General features: G+C 43.3%; 1 protein-coding gene across 8 annotated transcripts in view; it reads left to right on the top strand.

Moving 5' to 3' along the window:
• Window positions 1-25156, top strand: part of LOC138638716 (cytochrome P450 2K6-like) — a 302578-nt gene that overhangs the window by 231210 nt on the left and 46212 nt on the right. For all 8 annotated transcript variants that reach the window (XM_069728233.1, XM_069728234.1, XM_069728236.1 and 5 more), the window contains 2 exons: window positions 12425-12585; window positions 22057-22233. In XM_069728233.1, coding sequence (XP_069584334.1) covers window positions 12425-12585; window positions 22057-22233 — 338 coding nt within the window. The remainder of the gene's footprint in view (window positions 1-12424; window positions 12586-22056; window positions 22234-25156) is intronic.

Genomic DNA, 25156 nt, shown 5'->3' with positions numbered 1-25156 from the left:
TTGAAGCGTCGTTTTTGTTCTGCCCCTGTGTTGTGTCAGCCAGATGTTTCTCTTCCGTTCCAGGTCGAGGTTGATGCTTCTGAGATTGGAGCAGGGGCGGTTTTGTCACAGAGAGGTTCTGATTGCTCAGTGATGAAACCATGTGCTTTCTTTTCCAGGAAGTTTTCGCCCGCTGAGCGTAATTATGATGTGGGCAACCGAGAGTTGCTGGCCATGAAGTGGGCATTCGAGGAGTGGCATCATTGGCTTGAAGGAGCTAATCATCGCGTGGTGGTATTGACTGATCATAAGAACTTGACTTATCTCGAGTCTGCCAAGCGCTTGAATCCTAGACAAGCCCGTTGGTCGTTATTTTTTGCCCGCTTCGACTTTGTGATTTCGTACCTTCCGGGCTCTAAAAATGTGAAGGCGGATGCTCTGTCTAGGAGTTTTGTGCCCGACTCTCCGGGTTTATCTGAGCCAGCGGGTATCCTCAAGGAAGGAGTCATTGTGTCTGCCATCTCCCCTGATTTGCGGCGGGTGCTGCAAAAATTTCAGGCGATTAAACCTGATCGTTGTCCAGCGGAGAAACTGTTCGTCCCTGATAGGTGGACTAATAAACTTATCTCTGAACTTCATTGTTCGGTGTTGGCTGGTCATCCTGGAATCTTTGGTACCAGAGAGTTAGTGGCTAGATCTTTCTGGTGGCCATCTCTGTCACGGGATGTACGTACTTTTGTGCAGTCCTGTGGGATTTGTGCTAGGGCTAAGCCCTCCTGTTCTCGTGCCAGTGGGTTGCTTTTGCCCTTGCCGGTCCCAAAGAGGCCTTGGACACATATTTCGATGGATTTCATTTCTGACCTTCCCGTTTCTCAAAAGATGTCAGTCATTTGGGTGGTCTGTGATCGCTTTTCTAAAATGGTCCATCTGGTGCCCTTGGCTAAATTGCCTTCCTCCTCTGATTTGGTACCTTTGTTCTTTCAGCATGTGGTTCGGTTGCATGGCATTCCTGAGAATATTGTTTCTGACAGAGGTTCCCAGTTTGTTTCAAGGTTCTGGCGAGCCTTTTGTGGTAGGATGGGCATTGACCTATCCTTTTCCTCGGCTTTCCATCCTCAGACTAATGGCCAGACCGAACGAACCAATCAGACCTTGGAAACATATCTGAGATGTTTTGTTTCTGCAGACCAGGATGATTGGGTGTCCTTTTTGCCGTTGGCTGAGTTCGCCCTTAATAATCGGGCCAGCTCGGCTACCTTGTTTTCTCCATTTTTTTGCAATTCTGGGTTCCATCCTCGTTTCTCTTCAGGACAGGTTGAGTCTTCGGATTGTCCTGGTGTGGATTCTGTGGTGGACAGGTTGCAGCAGATCTGGACTCAGGTAGTGGACAATTTGACCTTGTCCCAGGAGAAGGCTCAACTTTTTGCTAATCGCAGACGCCGTGTGGGTCCCCGACTTCGTGTTGGGGATCTGGTTTGGTTATCTTCTCGTCATATTCCTATGAAGGTTTCCTCTCCTAAATTTAAACCTCGTTTTATTGGTCCGTATAGGATTTCTGAAATTCTCAATCCTGTGTCTTTTCGTCTGACCCTCCCAGACTCCTTTTCCATACATAATGTATTCCATAGGTCGTTGTTGCGGAGATTCGTGGCACCTATGGTTCCATCTGTTGAGCCTCCTGCCCGGTTTTGGTGGAGGGGGAATTGGAGTATATTGTGGAGAAGATTTTGGATTCTCGTGTTTCTAGACGGAAACTCCAGTATCTGGTTAAATGGAAGGGTTATGCTCAGGAAGATAATTCCTGGGTTTTTGCCTCTGATGTTCATGCTCCCGATCTTGTTCGTGCCTTTCATGCGGCTCATCCTGGTAGGCCTGGGGGATCTGGTGAGGGTTCGGTGACCCCTCCTCAAGGGGGGGTACTGTTGTGAATTCTGTGGCTGAATTCACTCCTGTGGTCACAAGTGGTACTGCAGCTTCTGAGCTTCCTTCCTCAGGTGTTCTGGTGAGCTCATTAGCTGCTTCGTTACTTAACTCCACCTGATGCTGCTATCCTTGCTCCTAGTCAATGTTCCAGTGTTGGATCTGAGCTTCTCCTGATTGTTCCTGTTACCTGCTGCTCTGTATAGCTAAGTGCTTTTTTGCTATTTTGTTGTTTTTTTTCTGTCCAGCTTGTCTTTTGTTTTGCTGGAAGCTCTGAGACGCAAAGGGTGTACCGCCGTGCCGTTAGTCCGGCACGGTGGGTCTTTTTGCCCCCTTTGCGTGGTTTTTGCTTTAGGGTTTTTTGTAGACTGCAAAGTTCGCTTTACTGTCCTCGCTCTGTCTAAGATTATCGGGCCCCACTTTGCTGAATCTATTTCATCCCTACGTTTTGTCTTTTCATCTTACTCACAGTCATTATATGTGGGGGGCTGCCTTTTCCTTTGGGGTATTTCTCTGGGGGCAAGTCAGGCCTATTTTTCTATCTTCAGGCTAGCTAGTTTCTTAGGCTGTGCCGAGTTGCCTAGGTAGTTGTTAGGCGCAATCCACAGCCACTTTTAGTTGTGTTTAGGATAGGATCAGGTGTGCAGTCTGCAGAGTTTCCACGTCTCAGAGCTCGTTCTTTTGTTTTTGGGTATTTGTCAGATCACTGTGTGCGCTCTGATCGCTAGGCACACTGTGTCTCTGGATTGCCTTCATAACACCTTTCATTTGCAGACATAACACTTTCCTATCCTCGGTCTATTCAGTAATTCTGGCCTCACTTTGCTAAAATCTATTTCATCTCTGTGTTTGTATTTTCATCTTAACTCACTGTCATTATTTGTGGGGGGCTGCCTTTTCCTTTGGGGAATTTCTCTGAGGCAAGGTAGGCTTATTTTTCTATCTTCAGGGCTAGCTAGTTTCTCAGGCTGTGCCGAGTTGCATAGGGAGCGTTAGGAGCAATCCACGGCTACCTCTAGTGTGGTATGATAGGATTAGGGATTGCGGTCAGCAGAGTTCCCGCGTCTCAGAGCTCGTCCCATGTTGGTAACTATCAGGTCACTTTGTGTGCTCTTAACCACTAGGTCCATTGTGGTTCTGAATCACCTGTTCATAACAGGCCACCCCCCCTCTAACGGCTCCACTGATTCAAAAGCGGGCATGGCTGAACCCTTGAGGACATGAAAGCATCTGGTATTGTCCCCTCTCCCACCCAAGAAAACAATCCATCTCCACCCCCGGGGGAAACTCCGGATTAGACAAGAGAGGCGTAAGCGGTCCACTGCCTAAGGACAGAGAGCCTCTGCGGGTCTCCAGATCCCATCCTCTAAATGTATCTTTAAGGAGGTCAGCTTTAGAACTGAATTGACCTCTAGTTTTAGGGCTGATCCAGGGGGTTATGGAGTGGAATTGTAGAACTAATTAGTTCTATTCCCACCCATTGTTTGTCTGAACTGTGGAACTGCCAGTCTAGTATGTGTGTCAATAGCGCTGCTCTGTGATACCATTTGAAATTTAGAAGACCCGCGCCCCCTGAGCCTTTGTGCCTATATAAAGTACCCACGCCGATCCGGGGTCTACCACCCCACCACACAAATCTCGAGATGGCTGATTGGATTCTGGAAAAGAAAGAAGGAGGAGGAATTAGAGGAACTGTCTGGAAAATATACAGGAAACGAGGAAGTACATCCATTTTTATTGCATTGATACGGCCGAACCATGAGAGCTTCCGCTTATCATAGCTATATAAGTCTTTCAAAGTCTTATCCAAAAGGGGTTAAAAGTTTAAAGAATATAGTTTAGTATGATCTGTCGGGATGGTTACTCCCAAGTATCTTAATGCTGTTTCCTGCCATTTAAAGGGAAAATTATCTTTAAGATGCTGAACTTCATCTCTAGATAAAGTTATATTAAGGGTCTCTGATTTAGAATAATTCACCTTAAAATTACTAATATTGCCAAATGTCTCAAATACTTTGACTATGGAGGGGGAGGAAATGCGAGGCTGTGATATGAGAAGGTCATCTGCATGCAAAGCAGATTTACATTGACCTACGCCAACTGGAATACCGTGAATACTGGGGTTCTTTCTAATGGCTATTGCCAGATGTTCCATTATCAATACTTACAAGAGAGGGGACAGAGGACACCCCTGCTGTGTACCATTGTTGATGTGGATAGGGGAGGACAGGAACCCATTAACCCTAACCCTAGCTGTAGGGCCGCAATAACTATTTTTTGCAATAAAAAGTGTCTTTTAGTTTGTGACAGCTGCCAAACATAAAAACCCAATATCAATCTGGTATCACTGTAACCACACCGATCTGAAGAATAAAGTCGTCTAATCACTTATACTGCACGAGGAACAGCGTAAGGAATAAGTAAAACCAATTATTCACCTGCTGTTGATTATTTCAATCTGCTTCCCAAAGATTGAAGTAAGGCTCAGTGCACATTTATCCTACACTTTATGCTGAGCATGATTCAATCGGAACCTCTGGAAAATTCACTATGAGACAGATGGAGGCACTGTGGACTCCGCCTGACCTGTCATCCGGCGGTGTCCGTCTTTTTAAGATTGCATAAAAGTGCTGTTGGCTACAGTTTTGTGCACTTCTGAAAATAACACCTCTGAACAGAGGCCAGACAGAGTCCATAGTAACTCTGCTGCCTCATTATAATGAATGGATCCCTCAGGGATTCATCTGAATCATGTTACTCAGTGATTTAGATGGAAACCCCAAAGTACCTTATATACTTGAGTATACGCCAACCCAAGTATAAGCCGAGACCCCAAATTTTGCCACAAAAAACTTGGAAAACCTATTGACTCGAGTATAAGCCTAGGGTGGGAAATGCAGCAGCTACTGGTAAATTTCAAAAATAAAAATAGATACCAATAAAAGTAAAATTAATTGACACATCAGTAGGTTAAATGTTTTTGAATATCCATATTGAATCAGGAGCTCCATATAATGCTCCATACAGTTCATGATGGGCCCCATAAGATGTTCCACACAAAATAGGCTCCATATAAACCTCCATAAAGTTCATGATGGGCCTCATAAGATGCTCCATATAAAAAAATATGCCCTGTATAATGCTGCACAAAGGTTAATAATGGCCCCATAAGATGCTCCACATTAAAATATGCCACATATAATGCTGCATAAAAGGTTAATGATGGCCCCATAAGATACTCCATAGAATAAAATTCCCCATATAATGCATAATGCTCCATAAAAGTTGATGGCCCCATAAGATGCTCCATAGAATAATATGCCCCATATAATGCTGCACAAAGATTAATGATGGCCCGATAAGATGCTCCATATTAAAATATGCCCCATATAATGCTGCATAAAAGGTTAATGATGGACCCATAAGATGCTCCATAGAAAAATATGCCCCCTATGCTGCTGCTGCGATAAAAAAAATGACATACTCAACTCTCGTAGCTGGGGGGCCAGGTGCCAGTGTCCTGAGCAGGCAGAGAAACTCGTGCGGTATGGGGGCTAAGTGCTGGAGTCGCCGCTGGCTCAGGCCCCTGGCAGTTGCGATATTCACCTGTCCTTGTTCCATCACCGCACGCCGCTGTATCTTCCGGGTCTTCTGGCTGTGACTGTTCAGACAGAGGGCACGCACTAAAAATGTAATTTAACAGGTCTATCATCTGTTAAAGGAAATATAAGGGGCTTTTATGTTACTGGTAGTACAAAGGCCCTGGAAAAGTGAAATGGCTCTGTGCCCACCAAAAGATATTCAGCAAATTCTGAGCTCCCAAATCCAAATGCCTCCCCTCCCTTCTGAGCCCCAGTGTGCCTAAACCACAAATATTGTCCCCATTTGGCATTTCTGAAGCGATGAGAGCCCACCTAACTTACGGGTGCATGTCTCCTGAAGCACAGGCTGGACATAACATACTGGTGACTGCAACATACTGATCACTACAGCGTACTGGTGACTACAACAGCAGTTTCCAATTTTTACTCCGCAACATTCATTGCTGCTTGTTTCTGGAAATTACCCATGGAGTCATGGGTTACAAAAATGAAAAACTTGTGGCTAAAATATCTTTTAATGGTAAAAATGTAGTTTATTCTTTCTTCTCTGCTCATTGGTATAAAATTCTGTGAGGCTCATAAGGTGTCATGTTGTCAATATGATCACTGTACCACTAGATGAATTCATCGGGGAGTGTAGTTTGTAAAATGGGCTCATATATTGGGGGTTTCTCTTGTTCTAGGACCTCAGGCCCTCTGCCAATGTGACATGGCACCCTCAAACCATTTCAGCACGGTGGCGCAGTGGTTAGCACAGCAGCCTTGCAGCACTGGAGTCCTGGGTTCAAACCCCACCAAGGACAACATCTGCAAAGAGTTTGTATGTTCTCTCCGTGTTTGCGTGAGTTTCCTCCGGGCTCTCCGGTTTCCTTCCACATTCCAAAGACATACTGATAGGGAATTTAGATTGTGAGCACCATCGGGGACAGTGCTGATAATGTGTGCAAACTGTAAAGCGCTGCGGAATATGTTAGCGCTATATAAAAATAAAAATTATTATTATTCAGCAAAATCTGAACTCCATTATGGCACCTTTTCCCTTCTGAGCTTTGCAGTGTTCCTCAAAAGTAGTATTCCCCCTCATATGGAGTATCGGCATGCCCAGGAGAAATTTCATTACAAATTGTATGGTGCAATTTCTCCTGTTACCCTAAAGAAAATGCAAAATTTGGGGCTAAAATAACATTTTTGTGAGGAAAATGTAATTTTATTATTTTCAAGGCTCAATGTTATAAATGTCTGTGAAGCATCTGGGGGTTCAAGGTGCTCACCACACATCTAAATATATTCCTTGATATGTCTAGTTTCCAAAATGGGGTCATATGAGGGGGGGTTTCCACTGTTTAGGCACATCAGGGGCTCTCCATATGGGACATGACATCCGCTAATGATTCCAGGAAATTTTACTTTCAAACAGTCAAATGATGCTCATTCACTTCTGAGCCCTGCCGTGTGCCCAAACAGTAGTTTTCACCCTCATATTGGGTATCGACGTACTCGGTAGAAATTGCACAACAAAATGTGTGATGCAATTTCTCTTTTTACTCTTATGAAAATGCAATATTTTGTGCTAAAGTCATATTTGTGAGGAAAATTAGATTTTTGTTTATTTTTATGGCTCAACGTTATAAACTTCTGTAAAGCACCTGAGGGTTCAATGTGCTCACCATACATCTAGATCAGTTCCTTGAGGTGTCTAGTTTGCAAAATGGTGTCGCTTGTGATGTATTTTCACTGATTAATCACATAAAAGGCTCTTCGAATGCGACATGGTGTCCTCCAATTGTTCCAAGAAATTGTAGGTTAAAGAAGTCAAATGGCGCTCCTTCCCTTCTAAGCTCTGCTGTGTATCCAAACAGTAGTTTTCTCCCTCAAATGGGGTATTGGCATGCCATCTTCAGCAAAAAATGACAACAAATTTTGTGGTCCATTTTTTCCTGTTACCCTTGCCAAATAAAAAAATTGGATCTGAAGTGATTTTTTGTGTGAAATAAAGTTAAAAGTTCATTTTTCCACATTTCAAAAATTCCTGTGAAGCATCTGAATGGTTAATAAACTTCTTAAATGTGATTTGAAGCATCTTTAGGGGTTATGTTTTTAGAATGGTGTCACTTTTGGGTATTTTCTGTCATATAGACCCTTCAAAGTGACTTCAAATGTGATGTGGTCCCTAAAAAATGGCTTTGTAAATTTTGATGTAAAAATGAAACATCTCTGAACCACTTTTAACCCTTATAACTTCCTATAAAAAAAATTGGTTCAAAAATTGTGTTGATATAAAGTAGACATGTGGTAAATGTTATATATTAACTATTTTGTGTGCCATATCTCTGTGATTTAAAAATTCAAAGTTGGAAAATTGCTAAATTTTCTGAATTTTCGCCAAATTTATTTTTTTCCCACACATAAACGGAAGTCATATCAAAGAAATGTTACCACTACCATGAAGTACTATATGTCATGAAAAAACATTCTCAGAATCACCAGGATCTCTTGATACAGGAAAGAAATATATCTTGGTACCGCGTTAGGCAGTAGATAGAAAAATATTTAGAATTGAGAGTCTTCAGTGGTTGATACCTTTTAATGGCTAACTGAAAAGATGGTAACAAATTGCAAGCTTTCGAGACTACACAGGTCTCTTCATCAGGCAAAGACTAAAACAAATTCTGAAGAATCACATATTTATGCACAACATGGCATGGAAAAAAAAAAGGGATAAACCATGGACAAGACAGGTGACATGAAGCAGAATTACCATGGGTGATAAACAGTTACGTCCATAAATATTGGGCCAATTCTTAGATAAGGATTGTTTTATTGTCCTGTGATTAGGGTCTCTGTTGTGGTGACCCCACATGGTCTGAGGGGCAAGTTCCTTAGTTGATGCAAAAAGACATAAATCCATGCGACACATTCATTCCTGCAGTGTGAGTGTCAAAGGTCGTCATCAATTTATATTCCCAGACTCTTCTGTCTCTCTGGGATTTGAAGCTACCCTTTAACACAAGTAATTTCATGTCCATAATGTTATGATTTGGGAGACAGAAATGTATTGCCACAGGTAGATCCATTCTTTTTTCTCTGATTGTATGGCGATGAGAGTTCATTCTTGTTCTCAGTTTCTGCCCTGTCTCCCCCACATACAGACCCCCAGTTGGACATTTAGTACAATTGATTAGGTACACCACATTAGATGTGATGCAGCTGAAAGTACCTGGTATCTTGTAGTCCTGATGTGAATTGGGCATCTTTATCTTGTCCGTGGTCATTATAAATGGACAGGTTTTACATTTTTTCTGGTTGCAAGGAAAGGTATCTGCAGTTGTGGGAGAGGACAGGGAGCTCTTGACAATGATGCTTCTTAGATTTGGGAGCTGCCTAAAACACAGTAGTGGGGGGTATGGAAAAATGGATTGTAAGCGGGCATCTTTTTGCAGTAAAGGTTGTAATTTCCGTGCAGCTCCCCTTAGCACCTCCAGATTTGGATTGAAGGTAACTACTAGAGGTACCCGGTTATTTTCTTCTTTAGCTTTGTAATGTAGCAGGTGATTCCTTGATATTCTTGTTGCTCTTGTAATCTGGTTTCTAATTGCTCTTGGATGGTAGCCCTGATTCAAAAAGGTCTTTCTGAGGCGACCAAGGTGTTCATCCCTATCCATTGGGTTGGAACATATACGATTGTATCTGATGGCTTGGCTGTAGACAATAGAGTTTTTTATGTGTTTTGGATGGAAACTGTCCATTTAAGGTATGTTGGACGGTCGATTGGCTTCTGATACAGGGATGTCTCTATTTTATTGTTCTGCAGCTTAATGATGGTGTCCAAAAATTTAATTTCAGTGCAGGAGTAGTTAAGTGTCAAGTTGATGGTTGGATGAAATTGATAAAACTGTTCATGGAACGTCTTCAGCTGCAGCTCAGACTCCGTCCAGATGATTAAAATGTCATCAATGTTGCGGTAGTACGCCAGAGGCCTGATGGGACATGAGGACAAAAAGTCGCTTTCAAGCTTGGCCACGAAAAGATTTGCATACTGTGGGGCCATTTTACTTCCCATTGCTGTGCCAGTCTCCTGTAGATGGATCTTCTTGTCAAACTCAAAGTAGTTGTGGGTGAGGATGAATTTTATAAGTTTCACCAGAGAATTTGCATCGGTCCCTGTGTTTTCCAGGAAGAATTTGCAGGCATTTAATCCATCCTGGTTTGGGATATTGGAGTACAAAGATTCCACATACATGGTGGCCACGATGGTTCCTTCTGGTAGAGGACCTATTGCTGATAGTTTATTCAATAGGTCAGTTGTGTCCTGAATGAAGCTGGGTGTATCCTTTACCAGGGGTTTAAGAATACCCTCTACCCATCCAGATATCTGCTCAGTAAGGGTGCCCACACATGAAATAATTGGTCTTCCTGGGTTTCCAGATTTGTGGATTTTGGGAAGCATGTAGAATGTCCCTGTTCTTGGACTTTCTGGTATCAGGTCATTGTCTCTTATGGATTCATCGGGCAGACAAGATACCAACTTGTTTAGTTCCTTGTAATAATCCAGTATAGGATCCAACTCCAATTTTTTGTAGTAGCGTGTGTCCATAAGTTGTCTGTTTGCTTCCCTCATATAGTCTGATGTGTTCATCATGACTATTGCACCTCCCTTGTCAGCAGGTTTGATGATGATTTCTTTGTTGGTTTTCAGAGACGGTATCGCCTTTCTCTCCTGGTCACTGATGTTGGATGCTTGTCTCTTGTTAGTATCTATGATGGTGGATTTTATCAAATGTCTGAAGGAGTCTATATAGTTATCCAAATGAGGGTTGCGTCCAGGTGGAGGTGTCCAGTCTGACCTCTTCTTTGTTGTTAGGATCCCTTGCCTGATGAAGAGACCTGTGTAGTCTCGAAAGCTTGCAATTTGCTACCATCTTTTCAGTTAGCCATTAAAAGGTATCAACCACTGAGGACTCTCAATTCTAAATATTTTTCAGGATCTCTTGAAGCGTTTTAGAGTTATAACCACACAAAGTGACAGTGGTCACAATTGTAAAAATTGGCCCTTGTCATTAAAAGTGATTAATTATTGAGTGATTCCTACCTGCCCTTAATATTTGTAGGCTTTTAGCCCAGGAGAGGCATGATTGATAAATATTAGGTTTAGGGATCCATCAAAATAGGTACATGTTATCCTGGCTGAATTATGTCATATACACTGCTCAGAAAAATAAAGGGAACACTTAAACAACAGAATATAACTCCAAGTAAATCAAACTTCTGTGAAATCAAACTGTCAACTTAGGAAGCAACACTGATTGACAATCAAATTCTGCTGTGCAAATGAAATAGACAACAGATGCAAATTATTGCCAATTATCAAGACACTCAATAAAGGAGTAGTTCTGCAGGTGGGGACCACAGACCACATCTCAATAACAATGCTTTCTGGCTGATGTTTTGGTCAATTTTGAATGTTGGTTGTGCTTTCACTCTTGTGGTAGCATGAGAAGGACTCTACAACCCACACAAGTGGCTCAGGTAGTGCAGTTCATCCAGGATGGCACATCAATGTGAGCTGTGGCAAGAAGGTTTGCTGTGTCTGTCAGCGTAGTGTCCAGAGGCTTGAGGAGCTACCAGGAGACAGGCCAGTAGACCAGGAGACGTGGAGGGGGCCATAGGAGGGCAACAACCCAAAACAGGACCACTGCCTCCGCTTTTGTGCAAGGAGGAACAGGTGGGGCACTGCCAGAGCCCTGCAAAATGACCTCCAGCAGGCCACAAATGTGCATGGTCTGCACAAACGGTTAGAAAGACTCCATGAGTATGGTCTGAGTGCCTGACGTCCACAAATGGAGGTTGTGCTCACAGCCCAACATTGTGCAGGACGCTTAGCATTTGCCAAAGAATACCAGCATTGGAAAATTTGCCACTGGCGCCCTGTGCTCTTCACAGAGGAAAGCAGGTTCACACTGAGTTCATGTGACAGATGTGACAGAGTCTGGAGATGCCATGGAGAGCGATCTGCTGCCTGCAACATCCTTCAGCATGATCAGTTTGGCAGTGGGTCAGTAATGGTGTGGGGTGGCATTTATTTGGAGGGTCGCACAGCCATCCATGTGCTCGCCAGAGGTAGCCTGACTGCCATTAGAAACTGAAATAAGATCCTCAGACCCCTTGTGAGACCATATGTTGGTGTGGTTGGCCCTGAGTTCCTTCTAATGCAGGACAATGCCAGACCTCATGTGGCTGGAGTGTGTCAGCAGTTCCTGCAAGACAAAGGCACTGAAGCTATGGACTGGCCTGCCCCTTTCCCAGACCTGAATCCGATTGAGCATATCTGGGACATCATGTCTCGCTTCATCCAGCACCACAGACTGTCCAGCAGTTGGCGGATGCTTTAGTCAAGGTCTGGGAGGAGATCCCTCAGGAGACCATCCACCACCTCATCAGGAGTATGTGCAGTAGGGAGGTCATACAGGCACGTGGAAGCCACACACAATACTGAGCATCTTTTCCCTGTCATGAGTCATTTCCACTGAAGTTGGATCAGTCTGTAATTTGAATTTCCACTTTGATTTTGAGAATCAATCCAAATCCAGACCTCCATGGGATATTAATTTTGATTTACATTGACAATTGTTATGTTTTATTGATCTGAACACTTTCCACTATGCAATGAATAAAAATTTGCAACTGGAATATGTCATTCAAAGATATCTAGGATGTGGTATTTTATTGTTCCCTTTATTTTTTTGAGCAGTGTATTTGGTGCTTGCATACATCTTAGCGCTTACAGAGGCAGCTGTATTCTTTTTTTAGTACATTGTGCAGTAATTGCAGCTTGCTCCTGTTCACACTTGCTTTATTCTGTTCAGAGGTGCTTGTTATTTTTGTTTTTTGTAATTATGACTCTTGTTTTCTCACTGTTTTTCCAGATGAACCCTTTGATAACAACATGAATATAAATGCTGCTGTAGCTAATATAATCATCTCCATCTTACTGAGTAAGCGATTTGATTATGAAGATCCCACACTTTTGAAGCTGTTAAAGATGACGAAAGAAAATTTCGAATTAACTGGTAGCCCAATGGCTATGGTGAGCAGCTTAACTTCTTAATGTATTTGAGAAATAGTGTTTTAGGTCATTCACAAGATATGTAATGTGTGATTAGTGTAGCTGCAACCAGGGCCGGACTGGCCATCGGGCAGTTCTGTTAAATGCCAGAAGGGCCAGTGCCAGTAGTGGGCCGCTGTACGCCTACTCACCCTTCCCTCTCCCAGCGCCGCCGCCACTGCATTCAACTATACCGGCATCTATGACGCCGGTACAGTTGAATGCAATGATAAAGGAGAGAGCGTCACCTGACGCTCCCTCTCCCATCATTCCCCACTCTGCCTCTGACACTGCGGGTGCGGGCGCACTCACTGTGTCCTAGGCAGTGCAGCGGCAGCCGCCGACACAGGAGCAGGAGGCAGCGCAGGCACGAGGAAAGGTGAGGAGCTTGTGTTTTTTTTTACTGGACTGTGAGGCCATTCTATGGGGGAGGAGAGATGTGGGCTCTGCTGTATACTACTATGTGGGCTCTGCTGTATACTACTGTGTGGGCTCTGCTGTATACTACTGTGTGGGCAGTGCTGTATACTACTGTGTGGGCTGTGCCGTATACTACTGTGTTGGCTGTGCTGTATACTACTGTGTGGGCTGTGCTGTATACTGCTAAGTGGGCTGTGCTATATACTGCTACGTGGGCTGCGCTGTATACTTCTATGTAGGCTGTGCTGTATACTGCTACATGGGCTGTGCTGTATACTGCTACATGGGCTGTGTTATGTGCTATTCGGGTTGTGCTAGATACTATGGGGGGTATATTATATTCTATGGGGGAGGCCGTGTTATATACTATGTGGCTGTTATATACTATTGTGGGGGTATATTATATTATATTATATGGGGGAGGTTGTGTTATATACTATGGGGGCTGCAATATATTCTATGGAGGCTACATTATATATTATGGGGAGGTGGGCTGCATTATATTCTATGGGGTGGCTGCATTATACTCTGGGGTGGCTGCATTATACTCTGGGGCGGCTGTATTATATTCTGTAGGGTGGTGGCTGCATTATACTATATGTGCGCTGCATTATACTGTATTGAGGACTATGGGGAATACGTTATACTATATGAAGAACTATGGGGTGCATTATACTATGGGAAGTGAATTGTACTACATGGATAACTATGGCAGTGCATTATACTATATGGAGCACTATGAGGGGTGGATTATGCTATATGGAGGACTATGAGGAGTGTATTATGCTATATGGAGGACTGAGCAGTGTATTTTAATATATGGAGGACTATAGGAGTGTATTATACTATATGGAGGACTGAGGAGTGTATTATACTATGTAGAGGACTGTGGTGCACATTATAATATATGGAGGACTATAGGGAGTGCATTATACTATATGGAGGACTGTGGTGCACATTATAATATATGGATGCCTATGGGGTGTATTTTACTAAACAAGTAAAATGCTGCATATTCAGATTGTTTTTGCTGGAACAAAAATCATTTTTCTCAGCAGCACATCGCCGATGTAAACTGTAGATGTGCTGCTGATAACATGATACTGTATGGTGATCTGTTAGTGATCGTTCTGTCCCATCATTATTCCTCAGCTGGTGGAAAGAGGCCAGGAAACAAGCATTGAACAACTTCAGTATTGTCGATCAAACTCATTTAGTAGCCTGAACTCAGCGCTTGTAAATACAACCGAAATGCTTTTGTGTGATGTGCAATATGTTGGCATTTGGGGCCCCATTTTAAACTTTGCCTAGGGCCCCACTTTGCCTAAAACTGGCCCTGCCTACAAGTGTACAAATATATTATACAGTCACCATGTGACAAGTGGGCCTGTGTAACTTCTAATGCCAGGGCTGAATTTTAGTCCCAGTCCGGCCCTGGCTGCAACCCATAAGGTGCCCCTTCTCTTAAGCTTATAATTTTTCAAACATATTTCTCAAGTGTGTTGTCATTGCCAGTCAATAATTTGGAATGCTTTTAAGGTAACAAGCAGGAACCTTCTCACCAACCGTTACACCGATGCCTCTACCTTGTGCCAGTCATTACACTGGTTACCCATCCACTCCAGAACCCAGTACAAAACTATTACCCTTATCCACAAAGCACTCCTTGGCTCAGCACCACATTTCATCTCCTCCCTCATCTCAGTCTACCACCCTACCCGTGCTCTCCGTTCTGCTAATGACCTGAGGTTAGCATCCTCAATAATCAGAACCTCCCACTCCTGTCTCCAAGACTTTTCACGTGCTGCTTCGCCAATTCTTTGGAATGCACTATCCAGGTTAATATGATTAATCCCCAATCCGCACATTTTTAAGCGTGCCCTAAAAACTCATTTGTTCAGACTGACCTACCGCCTCAACGCATTAACCTAACTATCCCTGTGTGGCCCATTAAAAAAACTTAAACCATAATCAGGTTCCTCATATCATGTTCTCATACACTTTATACAGTTAATAGCCTCTGGGTCTGCACTGTTACATACTTAGGCTGTTAACTGGTTCATGCAGCTTTACATGAACACCCGATCCTTACACTATGGCTGGTGCGAATAACTAAAGCAATTGTTACCATCCACCTCTCGTGTCTCCCCCTTTTCCTCATAGTTTGTAAGCTTGCGAGCAGGGCCCTCATTCCTCTTGGTATCTATTTTGAACTGTGATTTTTGTTATGCTGTAATGTCCATTGTCTGTACAAATCTCCTGTATAATTTGTAAAGCGCTGCGGAATATGTTGGCGCTATATAAATAAAATTATTATTATTATTTATTATTAACGCGGGATGCAGTGATGGTATGCAGACAGCAGAGAAAGGGTTAAACAGGCTTATTAACAGGGGAAAACTTCAAGCAGGGAGGTATAGGATTAAATAGCATGAATGGAAAAGGATGTAGGGAGACAAAGGGGTATACAGGGGGGGACAAACCGTACATTAAAGGGAACCTGTCACCCCCAAAATCGATGGTGAGGTAAGCTCACCGTCATCAGGGGCTCTCTGACCTTTCCGGCGCCTGCGCACTGCAGTACTTTCCTCTGCCCTCAACAGGGCAGACAAAGTACGCCTGCGCCGGAGCTGCGGCATGAAGACCAGAAGAGGACGTCATGGAATGAAGATGGGAGGCGCCGGAGTGGACCTGAGACACCCATTTGACCAGACCACAGCGGAACTGCCCCTGGATGAGTATAATCTAACATCTTTTCTCCTATTTCAGGTAACATCGGCGGCTTATCTACAGCATTACAGAATGCTGTAGATAAGCCCCTGATGACAGTGAGCTTACCTCACCATTGATTTTGGGGGTGACAGGTTCCCTTTAAATCAAAGGATATTCTTAAGGTGCAAAATAATGACGATCCAAGAGCACAGATGCCAGGAAGTCCTTAAACTGCAGCTCCTGCTGCGAACTCAATGGCACCGACAATGGCCGATGCAGTGTCCTTATCAACGGGGGTCCAGCAAGCCAACAATACCCCTTCTTCTGGTAACATTGGTCGGTCTCCGGTAGCGTCCATTGCCCCTATACTGTAAATGCCTCCAAGGTTACAAGCCACGGTACTGTCTAAGCCCAATGTGTCTCCTGCACAAATCTCCTGACAGCCTTGGTCAATCGGGCCCATAATGGCGGACGATAATACGGATCATCATCTTGTACGAGCCCAATGTGGCTCTGTAGGTGTTTAATGGCACGGTCAGGGTGTAAAAGTTTGTCCTGTCCCTGGTCATTCTTATGTGGCATGTGTGTAGTACTCATGGACAGGGAGACAGGACTCACACCGCACATCTCTTTCTCTTTGGTCCCCGCTGTTGGTGACGGGCGATGACAGACACTGGCTTGCACACTGCTGGTGCTCTCAGGGCAGGGCACTTCTCTCTCTGGCTGCTGCACAGCTGGCTCATCTCTGCTTTGTCTGAACAGCTCGGCTCGGTGTATACGGCTCGACTCTGCACGGCTCTTCTCTGCTCTGCAGGCGACGAGGGCTCTTTCTATATGGCCCGTTGCCACAATGGTACACTCGGATGGAGGAAGCAGAGCACGCTGCTCACGGCTCTGCGTGCCGTTCTGCACACCGCTCTCTGCACTGCTCTCCTCACTCCTCTCTGCTGGTGCCAGACTCCCCTGCTTCGTGCGCTTTTTCCTTTAATGTGCCAGACGCTGTGCACCTTTTTCTGACTCTCCCCGACTCTCAGGGTCTGCAGGAACGTCCCTCCCACTCAGACTTCCCTCATCCTACAGGGGAAGGTCCGCCTCCTCAAAGCTGTCCCCTAGGAACAGAAGATGCAGACTTTCTACTTCTGAACCCGGCATGCAGGTACCCATGGTCCGGTCAACCTCCTTACATGTTCATCAAGCAATGTTTTCACTTGTTTGGAATGTGCAAATTATAAATTCAGACTGATGGCAGCAAAGCAACAAAGAAATCAATTTTGAAAAAATAAGTAAAAAAACAAGTCAAAACAGAATTTATATTGAACCTAAAATTCCTTAAAACCCTACCTTTTATTATGTCAACAGTTTTACACCCTTAACATACCAGCAGCTTCATCAAGTGTCACATTGTATGGCTTTACAAAAGTCTTGAAGAAGGTTAACAGAGGTGCTGAGCACTTGTTTGCTGCTTCACCTTCACTCTGCATCCAACTCATCCCAAACAAAGTCAATTGGATTGAGATCGGGTGATTTGTGGAGGTTATCTCATCTGTCAAAGCACTCCATCCCTCTCTCTCTTGGTCACATAGCCCTGACATAACTTGTATGTCTGCTTTTGGGTCCTAGTCCTGTTGCAATACAAATTATGGTACCATTAAGTGTAAACCAGAAAAATGGCATGTCTTTACAGAATTCTGTGGTAGCCATGTGGGCTACGTATTCTTGAATTTGGAATAAATCATCATCAGTGTCAAACAACAAAGCTCACACTCACCATCACGCTCTATGCTGCTGACACAGCTAGAAACCATCATAACAACAAAGACATGGCTGTCAATACCAAAAATCTGAAATGTTGACTCATTTTACAGAATAGATTTCCAGTGATCCAAAGCCCAGTTTCAGAGACTGGTAATTCTGATGAACTTATCCTCTGCAGCAAAGCTTATCCTTTGTCTTCCTTTCCTAGGGCTGTCACCAGGATACAAATATATGGTTTTCATGACTTTGAACATACCTTCAAGGTTCTAGCAATTTTCTAGATTGTCTGACCTTGATATTTTATGGTAATGATTAGAGTTTAGAGAATATGTTCAGAATTCATTGCCGAATCTGATATTGCCATATTCATACAAAATTCTTACCCTATTCGTGCCAAATTTATGTTTGATGATCGGTTCCGAATATATTCATTCATTTCTAATCTCATTGACTAATAATGTTCCACTGTGTTCAGAAAATATTGCAAAAACAATCATAATTGGAACTGAGTTTTGAAAAATTTGCTCAACTCTAGTAATGATGGCCTGTCAAATTTTATTTATTAGAATAGTTCTTATTTTATTCTGGCATAAGAAAGTCATAAAATAGAGACTGTGTACCAACATTGCCTCTGCAAAACACACCTGATTGCCGCAGATACTTTCTGAAGGCTGGGTCTTCAACAAATAAACTCTTAATGAGATAGATCTACTCATTGGAAGCCATTCCAGATGACTGTCTGATGAAGCAGCATGGTAGAATGCCAAGAGGTTGTAAAGCTGTCATAAGAGTAAAAGGCAGTTACTTTGAGGTATCGAAGCTTAAACTCATATTCCAGTTTATATCAATGCCAAAAAGGGACCGCGATACTGCACAATATAAATAGAGAGTGAATCCTGTTTGATTAAAGACCGTCAACCACTAGAACTAATTTTACAAAATGCCACATTGACAAAAGGACTGTTCAGAGTGCGGTACTTACTGGGATGAATGAGTTGCAACTCCCATCTAAGTTGGACACTGGCAAAGTCCTGGTGAAGCAGGTGATGTATGTTGGTTCCATCCTTCCATTAGCATGCCTCCCTGGGGCTTGCAAAAGGTGTACAAACTCTGCACGCTCTGGCCTGAAGCGCTGCCGCTGAGTATCAAAGCAAGCGAGGGCACGTGGCAGAGTGTGACATCACTGGCACTGCATTACAGGCTCTCAGATAGGAAAAAAACTGATGCGTTTCGAAGTAGATGACGTTCTTCTTCATCAGTGTATGGTCCACCCGAGTGAGCCACCTATTCATAGACTTGCTCCCTAGGATTGTGTATTGGTAACAGATGGGAGCCCAAATCAAGGAAAAAGTGAAAACATATGGAATTCCATATAGTATCAAGGATAGCTAAAAAAAGGCATATCTGGAGAATCCCAGATGAATTGATGTCAAATGAAAATCATCTATTAAGAATGGTATGTTTATTGAAATACATTTAAAATATTTTCAAGACAAAAAAAGTACCGTGTATGAGTTGGAGTTATATAGCAAAAGGTGCGGTCTGCAAGTGTAACAACCTCCCTAACAATAAAAGGGGTGTGTTGACTAAATGCTGATTTGCACTCTCATTTTATTGGAAATATACTGTAGTTTCTTTCAACCCTGAGGAATTAGTGAAAGGCCCCCTCAAAGATGTTTTTAATTTTCTAATTCCCTACAACAGGTGTAGCTAAAATAATTTAAATAAAAATTTGTCAACATTTTAAATATCTATATCTATCATGCATTTTATTTAGAATATGTGAAATATCTGTGAGTTGAATATGCAATTATTCACTCTGAAGCAGACGATTTAGGGAGATTGTTACAATTGCTGGCTACACCTTTTGCTATACAATTGATATGCTTCATTGAGGCTATTAGCTTCAGTGATTTGAAACACAGAAGTTTGCTCCAGCACACTATGGTGTTTTAAGGGTTGGGTTTTTGTGGACAACCACAGAGCGGGTGGGAGGACGTCCTCCTTATCTGAACCAAAGGGTGCGGTCTGGGGTTTAAATAGTCAGCCTCCGGAGGCATTCAGTGTTAAATGTGCCTGGAGAGGCTGACTCCAGAAAAGGGTTTGTGTTTATGCTAACTTGTGCCTTGTGTTTTTGATAACCCTGAGAGGGTGGATCAATACTACCCTAAGGACTATGCTTTGTGTTACCACTTTGTTTTTGTTTCCACTTTTTGCCCAAAGGGCCGTTTTTATTTTTACTTCACTGTGGTTTAAGTTTATGCTGCATATATAATAAAGAGACAGTGTTTCCGTGTCTACCTCTGTGTACAGCAAAACGACCCAATCTATTTCAACATATACACAATTGACTCAGCTGATGTTTAAAGGAGATAGGGGAATAGGCTGCTGCCAGATTCCCCAACTTATCTCCTTCATAAACACAGGATTGGGTATGCTGAAGCCTTACTTCCCCGCCATGTCAAATTCACAGATCCCTGGTGTTAGGGATCGAGTTCCCACTTCTGCACAGGGAGAATCTCGGGGCGTTTCTGTTGCGGTCTCCCATTCTTATCCTGCCGCAGTGGAACCTGCTCAGCAGAGACATTGGTCCTTGCGTCTGGCTCAGTCTCACTCTGTGCTTAGTCTTGCTGTTGCTTCTCCAGCTTTTTCCATTAAAGCCAGTGCTGGGCAGCAGCGAGCGGACGCTTTTGGGACTAAGTCCTGCTTTTTCCCTTCTGAGCATGCCCAGGGTGAGATCTCCCGTTGGAGATCGAGGGTCACATGCTCAGATGCTGCAGCGGCTCCCATTGGTCCTCCTGGAGGGTCCTGGAAGGGCTAACTTCTGTGGCAGCTGCCCATTGGTCCTTTTTTGGAAGGTCCTGAACGTACTGCAGCTATATAAGCTTCGCATGACCGCACGGCCATGCGCTAGTGTACAATTGCTTATGTGTGTTTGTTGTGAGTGCAAGTCGTCCTTGGAAACCCCTACGCTATTGTATGACTGTTCGCGTAAGGAGCATGGCTGCTATCTAGCGCCCGACTAACCTCACTACGTCTTACACACAAATTAGCGTCCATTGCTGTGACCACCAGTGCGGCGCCACGCGCCAGTAGTGCGCTTCCTACCCACGTCCGGGTGTCTGGTGGTGTCTGCCAGCTCGGCACAGTTCGCACTTCGGTGCTCTCTACTATTTGTTAATACACCCAGTTGCGGTGTTATGCGCAAGTAGTCAGAACAGACTTCTACCCTGAGTCTTGGGACTGAGTTCGCTGACCTCTTGATTGCACTCTTTAGTGCGGTATTGCGGTCCTGTGGCTTAACTGGGTTCGCTTCCACCGCCATATAGCGCTGCCATTTACTAGCAGCAGGTTTTCACCTGCACGGTGGATTCCAAACTGCGAACGCACCTATTTTATTTCATCTTATACTTGGTGCGTTCCGCCAGTCCTAACACCTGGAATCTGGATAAATTCAGCTTTATAATCCTGGATATCCTTAAAAATTGAAAAAAAAAACTCTCCAAAATGCCAAATCCTTCTGTCATTTGATGATAGAGTAACTTGGCACTCAAAAAGTACTTTAGTGTGGATAGTTGTTTATTCAATGTGCATCCATAGAGACAAAAGTTGAACGTTTTCGGCCCACATCCGGACCTTCATCAGAACAATTATACTGGTATACTGGGAAATATGTATATCCTGTCAAAACTGGTTTCAACAGAGTTTTCAAAAAAGCCTGGATGCGAAGAGGAATCGTGAGTGTCTGCGCACATGAAGGGCGACAGAAGTCGCGTGTGAGTTGCGCAACTCACCATGCGTCTTCTGTCGCCCTCCATGTGTCGTATTTCCCAGTATACCAGTATAATTGTTCTGATGAAGGTCCGGATGTGGACCAAAAATGTTCAACTTTGTCTCTATGGATGCACATTGAATAAATAACTATCCACTCCAAATATGTAAATTGCCTCTTCTGAGGAAAAGAGGACTTAAACTCTATAGCACCACCTGTTGGAAGTATCGATCCTACAAGTCACAATCAACCCTTTAACGAGTCGTGCAATATGACTTAGGATAAAAGCCAAATCAGTATCTCAATTCGCAGACACGGTGTTTCGGGCTGTTGGCCCTCGTCAGTGCGAAGCATGAGAACTAATTTGGCTAGGTGAGAGGTACTCCAAAATACAGTTGAGTGCCAAGTTTCTCTATTGTCTGGATTGCTTTGGGCTGGATGCCCTACTTGAGCACCTAACTCGCATGACAGTACGAGTGCCGTGTTGTACCACTACAAATTTGATCTTCTTCTGTCATTTGATATCAGTCAATGCTGATAAGTTGACCAATTTGAATGATAACACGATATGAGGTTGTACTACTGTAATGAAGAATCCTTAGGACCAAGATGAGTTGAAGGTTTTTATTTCCACAATGCGTTTCAGTGCTGGACTAGTGTCTTTTTCAAGTGGAAAAAAAAACAATTGCAACTATGTTGTGTATAAGTGGAACTATTGTGTTTTGGATAGCAGTTTTAGGAATATACCTGATTAGAAATAGAAATACAAATGTCATCTATTTCTTCCTGTGCAGCTTTATAACACATATCCATCTGTGATGCGCTGGTTTACGAGTGTGGCTGAAAAGGTGGTCAGGAATATAAATGAATTGCACATATTCACTCGAGAGAACTTCATCAACCAGAGGGAACAACTGGATGTAAATGACCAGAGGAATCTTATCGACTCGTTCTTGGTGAAACAACGAGAGGTACTAAATACGTAGTGTTACATGTGTGGCAGAGCTGAGCTTGTCATCTGGCATAATTCATGTTAAAATCACAATTTATTTTTCTTTTATATACATGTAGGACTGCAGGAAAACTGTCTAGTTGTGGAGCTATATGGCTTGCTGGGATGTCATTACTGTATTTTAGAAGTGTAAATTTTGTTGTATTATAAATGGCACATGGTAGCTGGGGCTGTTACAGATTGCAGGAAACGGAAGGAGTAACTGTTGCAATAATTTTGATTTCATAAATCAATAGTACACATGAAAATCTGTATTATATCTTATATTACATACCTGTCCTGGGTATGGCAGGCTCCGCTTCCTTCCCCTGGGTCTTCTGCCCTCTGTTGTGCTCCACGTTGGGTTTTGCAAGTTGCCCATCGTGGTTCAATAACGTCATCTACCTAAACCTACTTAATGCCCATTGACACTCACACCTGGGTCTTGGGACTTAGACTCCTAGTCCTATGTTAGGTGTGATCCACCCTCTGGCTGTTTATGTTCAGTGTTTGTTGTTAAATTCATCCCGTGCTGGAATCCACTTCATCCATTGTGCTGATACAGATATTCCTGGTGAGCTTTTACAGTTCTCGCTGCCCACGTGCCTTCTTGCTTGATGCATCAACATCGGGGTTCATGTGCCAACCTGGACCATAGGCTTAGAGGATCCACCTCACCTGATGAGCATTAAAGAGACCCTGTAAGGTACCTTGTGCCCCCAGAACCAGAACTAGTTGTGTCTACATATGTAAACACACTGCCTAACAGTCCACTTGTTACATCACAAACATAAACAGATTTTTATAAAATGTATTTCTAAGGTCCGTTTCTGATATATAAATGAGGCCTTTGACTAGTCAATGGGGCGTTCTTTCCTGCCGAATACAGATTTTACAATTTATGAGAGGTAAAGATCAGTCCAGGTAGAAGCAAATGCCTCTGGCAAGATGTTAAGGGGAACCTGTCAGACTAGTCATCTCCCTTAGCATATTATCACGCTGGTTCCCTTTAACATCTTACCAGAGATATTGGCTTCTGTCTCTACGTGGAATGATCTTTCCCTGTCATATATTGTAAAATCTGTATTTGGTAGGAGATGATGGTTAGTTAGCGCTTATAAAATCCTATGATGGAGTGAGATGTAAGAGAAAGGAGGAGCTGGAGGCTGAAACAACAGTTACAGTTCTCCATAGAATTTTGTGAGCACTAACTGTATCTCCTATCTCGTTAATGGGAAAGTCTGTATTCACTGAATAGAGATTTTACCTGTGAAATGATAATTTTTAGAATGAATGATCATTCATGGAAGTAAACAGAAGCTTATTTTTCTGTAAAGATATATTTAAAAAAGTCTTATCTTCACGTGTACTATTGATTTGTAAAGAAAATTAAAATGATGGTTACACATTAAATAACCTCAGTCCTTCCCAGTCTAAGGCTACATACACATTTGCGGTGTTGGGCGCAGCGTTGGCGACGCATACCCAAGCATGCGTCATGCGCCCCTATCTTTAACATGGGGGGTGCATGGACATGCGCCGGTATGCGTTGTATTGCGTTTTGCGACGCATGCATCATATTGACGCACAGAGAGAGTGCAGATATCGCTACTTGCAGCGTTTTTCCTGTGCTGAAATTCCTGTTCTGTACGATCCTATGACAACGCATGCGTCGCAAAACGCTGCGTTGTGTGTTTGCATTGTTGGTTGCGTCGCGTCGCCGACGCTGCGCCCAGCAACGCAAATGTGAAGGTAGCCTTACTCAGGCAACAAGCGTAACTCATGACTGACTGAGGTTCTGCAGTGTCAAAATGATTCAGCAATCTTCAGACACCGCGCACAAACAGAAAACAGAGCTGAGAATGTGCAGAACATTAATAAATACAGTGAACACAAATTCCGATGAGAGACCCAAAACCTCACAATCTAAAAAGCCAGTCTGTCTTCACAAGTCTATCCTGCTACTGCAACACCTCATTGAAAAACATTATTGTTTTAATTTTTCAGTTAAGCTTTTCTAAATACGCAGACTTTATTTTCCTGTTTTTTAGTTCTGTTCACATTTGCATTAGTGATTTGCTAGCAGCTTTCATTGAAAATTCCATCAGTAATGAAATAAAAAACAGTAATCCGTGATTTGTTATTTTTCCCCTCATAATAAAGCAAAAAAGTGGAGAATAAAACATCACTTTTAATACTCTAAAGTCATTAAAACCAGGTCACCCAAGTGAATATAAAAAACAAAGGGGCCAAGTCTCAACCATGTATAATGGATTTAAAAGACAAATGAGCCCAAGACAGGATAAATAGATTTCCGACCGTAATTTCGGAACTACTATTTCTGAGACAGGGTTCAACGAGGCTGTACCCAGATATATGAGAGACAGCAACAATCCCTATATACTCAGGCGCATATATAGACAATAAACAATTGCTTAGCATGTACTGTAAGAGATGCTTATTGTGACCTTTAACTAGAATAAAAGGAACAGTCTCACCAATTCCATCAGGCAGGTACAGGAGCACCAGATGTTCCTTTGTCCGATGAACAACCGGGCAAAGAAGAGATGACAATCCCTATGTCAATCCCTATGAGGCTAACAGTAAGCTATCCCCAAAGCTCCTGCCCTTACAAGGGCAATCCACAGCTACCCCTGTATACACATGCCCTGCACTCTCCCTTTCTTGTCGTCCCGACGTGTTTCTTCCAAGCTCAAGTCATCAGGGGACTTGCTTGTATAAGGAGATGTTGCTATGTGCTGGTAAAGGAGGGACAAAAAGTCCTGCCACCCTCTATGCTGTCCTGTTGGCTCTCGTCATGTGTATCCATACCTCTTTTAATGCACCCCATGTTCCTGTTTGCCTTGGCAGCTGCTGCCTGGCACTGGCTGCTCCAGGTAAGT

This window comes from Ranitomeya imitator, chromosome 5 (assembly GCF_032444005.1).
Source record: "Ranitomeya imitator isolate aRanImi1 chromosome 5, aRanImi1.pri, whole genome shotgun sequence".
Classification (NCBI taxonomy): Eukaryota; Metazoa; Chordata; class Amphibia; order Anura; family Dendrobatidae; genus Ranitomeya; species Ranitomeya imitator.
The sequence above is the reverse complement of the archived record's forward strand: the minus strand, read 5'-3'. Positions and strand labels throughout refer to the sequence as shown.